Genomic DNA, 13,435 nt, shown 5'->3' with positions numbered 1-13,435 from the left:
AAATTTCTCGGATTTCTTGTCGTTTGGCTAAAAGTATTTTGTTCATAGTCTACCGGAAAACATCAGAAAGTAAAATAGTCGATTATTATCAGCGGTCAACTAAAGATACTATTTGTCTGTAAGAGCCATGATTTAACAAAACTTTACGAATAACTAGATTTAACAAAATCTTTTTTCTACCAAACTGGTAAATGATTGAAAATTAACAATCTTTGTTGTGTTGTTCTTTACAGTGGTAACACAGCGGAAACGCGAGGTACAGCCTTTGTAGTTTATGAAGACATCTTTGATGCTAAGACGGCGTGTGACCATTTGTCCGGCTTTAATGTGTGTAACAGATATTTGATTGTTCTGTATTATCAGTCCGTTAAGGTAAGTGTTTTTTGTTTGTTTGTTTTTTTTGTGATGTTAAGGGGGCTTAATTTATCTTCCATATATATATATATATATATATATATATATATATATATATATATTTTAAACATTAAGAGGAGATTATAGATAGATATATAAATTCCCGTTCACATACACCTTTCAAGATAAAGCTAGAACCCAGAACTAGATAGAATCGAGCAATTGCATCGACAACAGACAACGCCAGACCCAAAGTGGGTTTCGATGTACTGCATCTCATCAGTGACGTGCTCCGACATAGGCGCGAACCCAGGTCGTCGCACTCATGAAGTGTGCAATACTGACGACCTAACTAAAATCGAGGCATAGTCAATAGATTGCGCCTTGGCCCATATCGTAAGGTCGTCAGTATTGCACACTTCATGAGTGCGACAACCTGGGTTCGCGCCTATGTCGGAGCACGTCACTGATGAGATGCAGTACATCGAAACCCACTTTGGGTCTGGCGTTGTCCGTTGTCGATGCAATTGCTCGATTCTATCTAGTTCTGGGTTCTAGCTTTATCTTGAAAGGTGTATGTGAACGGGAATTTATATATCTATATATATATATATATATATATATATATATAAAGTTGAATATCTGCGTGTGTGTGTCTGGTCACGAATAGGCTCCTATATGGTTGACTATTTTAAAAAACTGATTGCATATAATGATAGATGTATCGAGACACAAGAATGGGTATGTTTGATCTTGCAGAACGGTGGTTCATTAAAATTGTGAGGTCTGCATTTGTGCCTGGTCCACAAAGTATGGAAACAAAAAATTTTAAAATTAAAAAAAAACGTTTACAAGTGTTTTTGATACAGATGTACATAAGAATACTTTGATAAGTATGTTTTAACTTCAATAGTAAAATTGTGGGGTCTGCGTTCGCGCATGGCCTCCATAGAATGGAAATAGGCACAAACTTTAATAAAGACTTTTCATATCTATCTGCGTAAGTATACTTTGATGATTATGTTTCAGTTTGAAGAAATATGGTAGAATAAAATTATAGGGCGTTTGTTCGCTCCTGACCTTCATAGAATGGAAATATGTCAGAAAGTTTAACAAGGTTTTTTAATATAGATCCACAGAATATTGTGATAAGTGTTTCAGTGTGAACAAGTATGGTATAATAAATTATGGGGTTTATCTATTTAATTTTTACTTTCATCATATTTTGCTTTGATTTTTATACCCCCAAATTCGAAGCTATCTCTTTACAACCCTTCTATTTCATAACCTATCATACTTTAATAAATTAGAGTCCATTTTATGTAGGCTGTTTTTGAACCCAGTCAACGCTGGGTACTTTTGCTAGTATATATATATATATATATATATATATATATATATATATATATATATATATACTTTTTTTATTTGTTTTGTATAAGCATTTATATATCTCTACACATTCATGAGTATGTTTTGGTCAGCCAGTTAGAAGTAACTAGAGACCTCTTCATGCGATATTGCTTATACAAAAGTGAAGTTCATAAAATTTATATATATATATATATATATATATATTAATGATGGGACGATTCCGATATTTTTCCTGATTCTTTACTAAATTCCAGATTCTGATTCTTTTAAACTCTAAATATTTAACTATAGAATTGTTATTTTTCTCAATTATAATAAAAACATGTTAACTGTGCAGATTTTTTCTCACGCATCAAAAATACACCTATAAGCGACTAGCGAGGGATACCCAGCGTTACCCAGGTGCTTGTAGGTGTGTGCGTTTGGGGGAGTAAAGAAGAAGCAAAAGGAAACTTAACCCTGTTTAAATATTTTAAAAAAACTATTAAAAAACAGTGATTTTTTTTTTTTTTTTTTAAATGGAAAGAAAAAAAAATGGGGGGTGGGGCTTGGTGACAGGTCGGCTCGAACCAAGAGGTATGAGGCTCATAGGCTGAGCCTGAACACCTGAGCTACAGCGATAGTCAATGTAAGAGCGATTTAAAAAAAAAAAAAAAAAAAAAAAAAAAAAATGAATGTCAAACATCGCAGTTTTTAATGAGGCCAAATCATTTTACTGCTGGATAGTTAACGGTGACATTTACATCTGGTTCGAATCCAATTTCGCTTTTCTTATACAAAAAAGATGAATCTACACGTGCCGATCCAAAAATATCGAATATTTAACGTTTCAAAGACGGGCATATTAAATAGAGAGGCGATCCCCCCCCCCTTGTTAAGTCGTAGATATTATCATTTAAACGTGATAAAAACAGTTTTTAAAATGAGCGACGGCCTTGAGAATTCACCTTTTGAAGACCTACACAAAAAGCGAACATACATACGCACATTTTCGCTTTTCTCTATATAGATGATCTATTGATTTTAGTTTTACTATTAGTTAAAAGTCAATAAATATTTATTTTATCATTAATACCAGCAGTTGAAGATTTTGTTTTTAACAGAATTAAATAAAAAAAAAATTTAAAAAATTTAAAAGAATCGTTTATTGGCATTGAAAAGTAGCTACTAATTTTTCCGATTCCAATACTTCTAGAAATTCCGATTTTTCAGATTCTGATTAATCATCACAGCACTAATATATATATATATATATATATATATATATATATATAGCGTGTCAGGAAGCAATGAAAAGAAATCAAATAAAGTGCTCCATTGTGAATGTGAGAGCTGCAAATAAAAATATTCATTTAGAAAACTATACATGCATATTCCAAGGACGAACCAGCGGTTTCATTGTATTGAACCAGCCATCTGTGACTGATATGAAATCAATACAACTCATCAATGTCTTTGGAAAAGCGAAATAAAATGAAAATAAACAAGGTTAGTTGATTTTCATTTTGTTTTGCTTTTCCGAAGACATTGATGAGCCATATTGATTTCATATCAGCCACAGATAGCTGGTTCAATACAATGAAACCGCTGGTTCGTCTTTGGAATATGTATGTATAGTTTTTTAAATAAATGTGTGTGTGTGTATATATATATATATATATAATATATATATATATATATATATATATATATGTGTGTATATATTGAGAATAATGGAAATAGTATTCCAACGAAATAGAGAAATAAAAAGGAACAAACCGAGTTATATGTTCATCAATGTTCTGTATTTATTTCGCGACTTCCTCTGAAATAAGGATGAAACGTTGATGAACACATAACTCGGTTTGTTCCTTTTTATATATATATATATATATATATATTATAATAAAGACATATTCCTGTCTGTTTGTTCACGTTATGTGATCATAGCAAAAAGAAAGTTTTAGGAGGGGTGAAAGTAAACATTTCCGAGCAATAATAAATACATATATATATATATATATATATATATATATATATATATATATATATATATATTTGTAGTCATTGACATATAGTCCTGTTTCGTTGTATCACAACTCATCAGTGCCACTAGACTAGCACCTCTCCTAAGCCAAGAATTGAACCTAGAACCATTGCATTGATAGTCAGCAGTTCTACCGATCGACCCACAGCTGGACAACATTAAAGTTGACCTCCACGCTGGTCAATGATCATGATGGTTGAAGAGCAACCACCAACGGTAACACAACAAAGTGTTCAACCCCAGCAGCTGGAAACAGAATTCATCAAACTGTAGTTATAGTAGTAATATATAAACATGTAGAATACCCACGCTCGGATGAGTGAAATTAATTCCCATGAGCAAAAGATTTGCACGTCTTTTATATATTCTTGCAAAGATTAAACTCAAGATATAATGTAGTTGCAAGATTAACTAATTTGCATATCGACTATTACATAAAACAAACTTTATTTGTGTGTGGGTTTGTTCCCTATGGACTCCAAAACAGCTAGACCAATTTTTATGAAATTCCACCCATAGGTACTTTATGTGGCTGGCAGTGTTCTTAGATAGGTATTGTATCGGAATGTCTTTGCTAAGTATCGATGATCAAAATAATCCGATAAAAGAAGGAACAAGCCATTTTCACCAAAGTTAACACCTTATACATGCTAAAATCACAAGTGCATTTGAGAAGTTTTATTACCACACAAGCCGAAAGACCCGACATATAAAATCAACAGTAGGTTCTTTGATATGACAGGGGCGTGTTCAAAATGATTGTTTCTGTTTAGAGTACAATTGAACCATAATACTTGACTTTTAAACTTTAATTCAAGCCATTATATATAAAAAGAATTTTATAAAATCAACAGTAGGTTCTCTACAGTGCAATGTATCATGGACTTAAGCCATTGCAGGGAAGCATGTGAAGTTTCCTCCCGGTGCACTACAATGGGTCTCCAACTCAAGCAGGCAATCAATCGATTTAATTGAAAAATGAGTGATTGCACTGATTTTAATGACAAAAAAAAAATAAGTGAGTGTGAAACATTTATTGCTCGTCATTCGATCCCGGGTAACGTCGGATAAAAAGGACATTTTGTATTTTATTCTTTTTTTAATTCAATAATTTATTTTTATTGCTTATTCCTGGACAAATATTTAACATTTGTATTTAACTGTTCCTTTCTTTATAGGGACTAACTTAATTTTTAAACAAGTTGCAATCTATTTGTAAATCGCAAATAAAAAGATTAAATGTTTATCCGTATGACTACATGAAAGATTCTGTTTCATGTTTACGACAAAGTTATGAATGCGAAATGTTTATTTTAAATTAATGTTTTCAGTAGCAAACTAGCAAAGCCAACAACTGTGTGTGTGTGTGTGTGTGTGTGTGTGTGTGTGTGTGTGTGTGTGTGTGTGTGTGTGTGTGTGTGTATTATAAATGACGTGTATTTTCTGTAAGATGAAATACACCCCCAAAAAAACATGATTACATAAAAGTTTTCAGTGAATAAACTAAGAAATGCAATGAAATACCCCTCCCCAAAGAAAAGATAATAACCATTCTATAAAAGTAAAAAAACTAAGTGTGTTTTCTTTCTTGACAACAAATATTAACTTTATCCAAAATGAATTACTTCACAAGTGAAAACAGCTGATAAACATCATTATATACAAGCCTATAAGGTAAGCTTCTTCTTTCAAAATACATCTGTTATTCGCTTGCTTCATGGCAAGTTTCTGCTACTGCTCTGATAGTAATTTCTATCCTTTTTATCATATATATATATATATATGATGAGAATAATGGAAATAGTATTCCGATGAGTTTTTTTTTTTTTTTACATAGGCATCCCCACTTATCAAGGCCAAGAGGCCACTCGAGAATAAGGGTTAAACAGTGTACAGTAGAAATTGGACAGTATAGTAAGCGTTAGTAATGGAGATTCGGTAAATTTGTTAACTTATATGGAACGGATCCTCAAAAACTTGTTCACATCAGGAAGAGAGTTGGGCCCAGGATGGACCCCTGAAGGACTACAGCATTAATACTAAGAGCTTCTGATTTCTGCCCATCAACCACTACTCTTATGAACCTATCAGAGAGAAATGATTTAATAATTGAGAAGACATTTCCAGCTACGGTATAGCTGGAGATCTTAAGTAAACCTTTATGCCATACTCTATCAAAGGTCTTTGATATGTCAAGAGTAATTGCCCTAGAAAAGTAGCCTCCGTCAAGAGATTCGCTAATCCTATGAGATATAACTGTAAGTACATCTGCTGTAGATCTAGCAGAACAGAAACTATATTGCGTGTCTCTAAGAAGGTTATTTTTGCTGAGATGGTTGATTACTTCTCTATTTAACACAGATTTCAGCAACTTACTCATGACGCACAGGAAACTTATTGGCCTGTACTGTGAGGGAGATGAGCGATCACCTGAATTCTTAAATACAGGACATACTGATGAGATTTTCCAGGGTGACTGGAAGCAATTCTCCTTAAGACAACGTTTAAACAGTTTTGTAAGTATGGGCGCAAGTTCTGGTTGAAGTCTTTTGAGTACTATAATTGGAATACTGTCAGGGCTGGTTGCTTTACTGGAATCAAGGTTTTTGATTAGCTTGGCAACATCACATACAGATATTTGTATATCACATAGCATGTTTTCTGATACAGGAGGAAATATTGAAGGTTGGCAGCCTTATTCGCAAAGGGTAGAATTAGCTGCAAAGAGTTTGGCTTTTTCTGATGCTGAAGAGATTACCTCAGGTCCATTTATGATAGTTGGGATAGAGCACACGCTTCTGTTCAGGATTCTGTTTACTATTTGCCAAAACTGGTGGGAACCAAGCCACTGCTCAGCTACTTTGGACTTGATGGACTGAGCATACAACTCTCTTGCATTCTTTATTACTTTTTTACAATGGTTGCTGGCAGTTCTGAAAGCGGCTTTAGTCTCAGTTCCTCTATTACGTTGAAAGCAATGGAAAAAGTGATTTCTATGCGCAATGGCAGCAGCACATTCCGGAGAGATCCACGGCTGGCTGTTAGGTTTTTGCTGTAATTTTTTCGAGGGTATGAAACGGTCTATTCCTACTATTAACCACTCTGTCAGGTCTGATGCTATAGAGGACACATCCTTTTTAAACATGGGACGTAGAGGTAGATCTGATATAAATGTGCGGAAGCTATCCCAGTCAGCCATAGAGTATTGATATACTGTACGATGGAGAGGTACATCTGGGGACTTATTATATTTTATTTTTGTCTTAACTGATACAACTGAGTGGTCGAAAGATCCAAGTGTAGACAGAACAGAAGCTGAACACAGTTCGGGACAAGTTGTGAGAAAGAGGTCTAGGAGACTTGCATACTGGCCGTCAGTATCGGGAACACGGGTGGGTTCGTGAACAATCTAAGTGAGGTCATAAGCAATGGAGAAATCATGACAGAACCTCCCCTCATCATCGGTCTTGTTTGAGTGAGTTAACTATTCCACATTGTGAACATTGAAGTCTCCACAGACATGAATATGAACTGAAGGATAAGCAGATAGGGCGCAGCCAATTTTCTCAGATATGCTTTTAAAGATAGTAACTCCGCTGTTGTGGGAGCAATAGAGAGCAAATATAAATGCAGTAGTTTGAGCAAGTGCTACCTGGAAGCACATATAGGGTAAGTTAGGATCTTCTCTGGAGATGTCCCTACCACATGGAAAGCCATCTTTTTATATAGGCACATATTCCATGCCCATCGCAATCTTGGGGAGATAGAGATGAGAATGGAACAAACCAAGTTATATGTCCATCAATGTTTCATCTTTATTATAAGACTTCTTTTCGGTGAATAAATTCAAGAAAAATTAAAATATCATTACAATATTTGAAAATATGTTTGTTGTGAAAGCTGATTTTGTTCTGTTTCTGTGTGTGTGTAAAATAAGAAAGTATGACTTTTGTTCTATTTCAATGTGTGTGTGCGTGTGTATGTATATATATATATATATATATATATATATATATATATATATATATGATGAGAACCAGTGTGTCAACATGATTATGCCGTATATAAATAGTTAAGCAAAACAACGTTGAGCTTGGCTAATACCAGATGGGTGACCATTTAGGAATTCTCTCCACTTAACGTTGTTTCCAGTCGTCTTGAACCTCCATTTGCCACTGGTATTTCACAATATTGACTCAGGAGAAGGGTGGTTGGAGATTGCCACTTCTTGCCACAAAGATTCCATGCGCAGGCAACCTTACAGTGGGTATCCATAGTTTGTCAAGACTGAAGGAAGCTACCATATATATATATATATATATATATATATATATATATATATATATTTATTTATTTATTATTTTTAAAAACAGTAATCTACGGACACGCGTGTTTCGGAGTCCTACTCCTCATCAGCGTAGCTTGACTGTTGGTAGGATTCGAACCTTGGACCTTATGTATTTCAGTTAAGCGCCCTAATCCCCTCCGCTATGTTGCCATAGACGACTTACTGCTTCGTTTTTATCGTTCATCTGTTTAAGTGGTTTACATTACAATCGTTAAAAAAAATCAAAACAAAAACCATTTATATAATCATAATTTAGTAATTTAAATTTTATGACGTGAAACAGTTGAATTTCAAGACAAAGAATACATTTCAATAAGTATATTTCCTAACAATTTTCATTTAGCTGGGATTGTCTTTATAAAATATTACATCCAATAATATTTTGTAAGACCGATAATCACTTGATTTGCATACCAGTAGATTTATTGCATTACATTATCCTGAAGAAAGTCTGTGTGAAATTTTTGTGGCAAGAGTTGTGCAATCTCCAACCACAACTCTCCTGAGTCAGCAGTGGTAAGTGGAGGTTCAGAATGTATATATATATATATATTATACCCTATCAAAAACTTCATATATTAGGTTGGTGCAAAATGCCATTTTTTTTTTTTTACGTTCAACTATATATATAAAAAGATTAGTTTTGCACCAACCTTATATATCAACATTGATGTAATTTACTGCATGAACATGTTCGTATTTTATTGATTTTATTGAAACAACAACAAAAATAATTATTCCAAACTAATGCAAGTTGTGTTTAAACGTGTGTATGCATAAACTTAACTGGAAGTTATCATTCGAATTTCCAAAACTTTGTGAATGTTAAACTTTTTCAGTAAATCACTTTAATTAATTAATACTATTAGTAATATTAATCCAAACAAAACTATTGTGTGTATCTTTATAATTTTTAGCATTCAATGAAACACGTGTAAGACACGTAAATATATACTGTGTGACAGCACGTGGCCTTCCCTTCGACAAGTTGCCGATCCCATAGTTGTGTGCTATGGTTTACTACCTCCAGCTCTTCATTGTTCTCGTTGGCCGTGTCATCATCTTTTGGTTCACACTGGCAGCTGCCGACAGAACGCACGCGGGTCACAAAGTAGAAATATTAAAATAAAACAAACACGAAAAACACAAGCGTCAATGTTTCACATCGATATTTACGGTTGGACTTGTGTGTCTTCTCCCCATTCTATTGATGTTATGTTCGTCTGTCGATTGCAATTCGTCTCTATTTCTGTTTTGCAGTCAACTCTAAAGACTGTCCAACCGTTGTCGCTATCAGCTCCCATCCGCCATGAACAGCATCTGGTTGTCAACTGTCTTCTCTGTGTCGCTATTTGAAGTCCCCCACCCCGACCCCAGCTACCAGAAGCTGCCCTTCCCTATTTTATCTGTTCTGTAGGTTTCTATTGTCATTGTCAAATCAAAAAGACTCGATGTAAAAATACCTACAGATTCATTGTTTGCTACTTCCCATCTCTTTGTTTATTATAAGACATTTCATATTCCTTTATTGCCACCCACCCCTCTCAGCACTTAGTAACTCAGGTTCACCTCGGGTCCACTTTATAGTATCACAACTGCATAATCATGTTAATACACCGGTTCTCATCAGGTCACCAAAGTTAAGCAATGTTAAGCCCAGCTAGTACCGGATTGGTGATCATTTGGGAATTCTAGGTGGGGTATGTGCTCCCTGATTATCTTGGCACTGTTTCCAGTCATTCTGAACCTCCACTTACCACTCCTGACTCAGGAGAGTTGTGGTTGGAGATTGCACAACTCTTGCTACAAAAATTTCACATGCAGCCACCCTGCAGTGGATGTCCATAGCCTTGTCAAAACTGAAGCAGGCTATCATATATATCAGACAATTGGAGATCAAAATTAGAAATGAATCCTACATTTATTAGAGACGATTTTAAAAATTATTGTGCAAATGAAACGTCTGGATAGGTGTGTTTTAGGAGTGTTCCATTCAGTGTGTGTGTGTGTGTATATATATATATATATATATATATATTGAAATGTTGAATTAAATAATCCTAGGGTGTTTTGATGTAAATATAGTAAACGAAAAAAAAAAATTTATTCATTTAGATATATAAATGTAGGCAAATTTGGGCATATTTTATTGGTTTCAAAATATAGGTTCTTTTTTGCCAGGTGTCAGAAAATTTTAATCATAGAATAGTATCTTCAAAAAGCCTGCGAATTTTCATGGAGTTTCGTCCCATAGAACCAAAGATATGAGCATTTCAATATTCAATTTGGCTACGAGTGTGTGTGCGTGTATATATATATATATATATATATATATATATGAGAGAGATATCACCTTTTTTGGCAATTTTCTAAGTTTCAAATCTCAGCAACTATTGATCAGAATTTAATAAATGAAGGTTTGTTGGAAAGGTAATGACCTTAATTGTGTAGTAGGTTATGTGTCATTTGACCTAAAGGTTGTATATTAAGGAGATCATCCAGAGCCTATTTTTTGGCACTTTTTTACAGCCATAAAATGTTCCAATCATAGTCATTTGTTTTCCTAGTTTTGCATATGAATTACAAAATATCTGATATTTCCCCAAAACTTCTGGCTTTGATGGAAGGGAAACTAAAACTTGTTGCTATGGTTTTAAATGATAGATTTGATTCCAAATATTACTCATATGTTATATCTCCCCTCTCTTTGGTTTTCATACATAAAGTAAATTTCACGGTGTATAAGGATTATTTGATACTGGAGATATTCATAATTGTATCCTATTTCCAAAAGAGGGGAGACATAACGTATGAGAAATGTTTGGAATCAAGTCTCCCCTTGCTGTTATTTCAGATTATTTGAAACCATAGCAAGTTTTGGTTTGCCCTCCATCAAGGCCAGATTTTTGTGTGTGTGTATACTAGCAAAAGTACCTGTCGTTGACTGGGTTCAAAAACAGCCTACAGAAAATGGACTGATTTATGAAAGTATGATAGGTTATGAAAAGGAAGGGTTGTAAAGAGATAGCTTCGGATTTGGGGGTATCAAAACCAAAGCAAAATATGATGAAAGTAACAATAAAATAGATAAACCCCATAATTTATTATACCAATACCTGTTCACACTGAAACACTTATCACAATATTCTGTGGATCTATATTAAAAAACCTTGTTAAACTTTCTGACATATTTCCATTCTATGGAGGTCAGGTGTGAACGAACACTCCATAATTTTATTATACCATATTTGCTCAAACTGAAATATAATTATCAAAGTGTACATCTATGTCAAAAACACTTGTAAACGTTTTTTTTAAATTTTTTGTTTCCATACTTTGTGGACCAGGCGCGAACATCTATCATTATATGTAATCAGTTTTTTTAAATAGTCAACCATATAGGAGCCTATTCGTGACCAGACACACACACACACACACACACACACACACACACACACACACACATTTAGCTTTATATTATATATATATATATATATATATATATATATATATATATATATATATATATGTATATATATATTCTCTTATGATTTTAAAAAGTTAACACTTCTTTTACCATTACTTATCCTTTTCAATTCGGGGGGAGGGGGCTGTTTTATAAGGAACTTATGTCTTTGAAGATTCGTGATTTGTTTGGTAAATTTCTATCATTCAATGAAACACATGTAAGACACATAAGTAATAAGATAATATAAATGTGAAATAAACAAACACGTCTTTGGCTTTGGAATGCTTACTATTATTATATATATACGTATATATATATATTTTCCAGCACTCTGAATAGTCGTAGACAACAAAACACATGTCAGTGGATAACTATATTTAAAAACATATATAATATATATATATATATATATATATATATATATATATATATATGCCGCTCCCCATTTGGAGATATCAATTTAGTAAAAGGAAAAATTATTCCCAACTCGCATTTAGATAAAAAAATAAAAAAAAATGCACTTTTGTATAAATAATTGAGTTCATTCAAAAACGTATCACAAAAACAAATAAATAACATATATATATATATATATATACACACACACTAGTTTTTATGTGTGTGTTTAACCATTAAATCGCTTAAAATATGTTGATTTGCCCTAAGAAAAAACAAACTAATCGATATTGTTTTTTTTTTTATTTTTGTAGGCATTTAAAAGAATTGACCAAGAAAAGAAGAAAGAAGATTTAGACAAAATGAAAACGAAATACGGACTTAGTACACCAGACGTAAAGAAATAAATTTCTCATTTCAACTCATAAACATGGACTTGGATATTTTTTTTTGAGACCGCTTTGCATAAATTTTTTTTTTTTATTTAAATCATTATCACCATTTTGATGTCATTGTCTTCAATGTTGGTGGGACTGATGGGCAAAACTTGGATATCCATCCCATAATAATTTCATATGGTGTTCATCAGTATTTGCCTAAACATATAGCAGACGTGAGGAAGTCGACTGAAAGATCTTCAACTCATGGGTTTGTTTTAATAAAACTGACTCTTAACTTCTGCAAAAATTACTGCTCCGCTCCAAGTATCTATCTTGGAAGTGAAGAGTCTGTTGAAAAAAATCCAACTTATGTCTTTTTTTTTTTTCTTTTTTTTTTTTTTTCTTGAAACTAGACTTTCGACTTATTCACCAACTGCAAAATACATTTGTACATTGAATTTGTAGAAAAAATATCAATCATAAAAAATATGATTTTTAAAAAAAATTATTTTGTTGTTGAACTTTTCTATTTTGCTTTAATAATCTAAATTTGTAAATTTTTTTTTATTTATTTATTTATTTTTTATGGAAATCGTTCCAAACAAGGCATGAAGATATTTAATGTAAGGAGCTAACAGAAACGAAAGACAGGGACTGCTATTGACCTTAGTCTTTAAAAGATCAAGGCTATAGTTAGGAGGAAAACAGTCAGCAGGGAGAGAGTTTCACAAATCTTCAGATCTTGAAAAAAATGTTACTTGAATGAGAAGCTGTATTACAATGAGGTATCAAAACAGCAAATTTATGGAGACCACTAGACCAATGAATTAAACGAGCTGAAACAAGGGAAGCAGGGAATGGATCAGACTTTTGTGAAGAACACCTGCAGTGATAGTATTTATAGAAAAGACCGAGATGAGCAACACTATGTCGGTTGCGGAGAAGAAGAATAAAATTACAGAAAAGTTTGACTAACGATGATGATTATGTATGAACGGGAAGAATGAATCGTTTCTTTATATTGACCATGAAAGACATGACTTCAAAAGGAATTGTTATTGCTGGAATAGGAAGAATATTATGAGTAA

At 33.2% G+C, this 13,435-nt stretch overlaps 1 protein-coding gene across 2 annotated transcripts in view; it reads left to right on the top strand.

Annotated features, from left to right (window-relative positions):
- LOC145243616 (splicing factor 3B subunit 6-like) overlaps window positions 1–12,855 on the top strand; it is a 35,938-nt gene extending 23,083 nt beyond the window's left edge. The window contains exons 3-4 of one of the 2 annotated variants that reach the window (XM_080106636.1): window positions 234–372; window positions 12,282–12,855. In XM_080106636.1, the coding sequence (XP_079962762.1) occupies window positions 234–372; window positions 12,282–12,374 (232 nt within the window). In that variant the 3' untranslated portion in view covers window positions 12,375–12,855. The remainder of the gene's footprint in view (window positions 1–233; window positions 373–12,281) is intronic. The other variant, XM_080106637.1, reaches the window with a different exon arrangement.
- Window positions 12,856–13,435: the final 580 nt, after the last annotated feature.

The sequence above is a fragment of the Euprymna scolopes genome, chromosome 22 (assembly GCF_053919585.1).
Source record: "Euprymna scolopes isolate OS-2025 chromosome 22, ASM5391958v1, whole genome shotgun sequence".
NCBI classification, from domain to species: domain Eukaryota; kingdom Metazoa; phylum Mollusca; class Cephalopoda; order Sepiida; family Sepiolidae; genus Euprymna; species Euprymna scolopes.
This window is presented reverse-complemented; position numbering and strand designations above follow the sequence as displayed.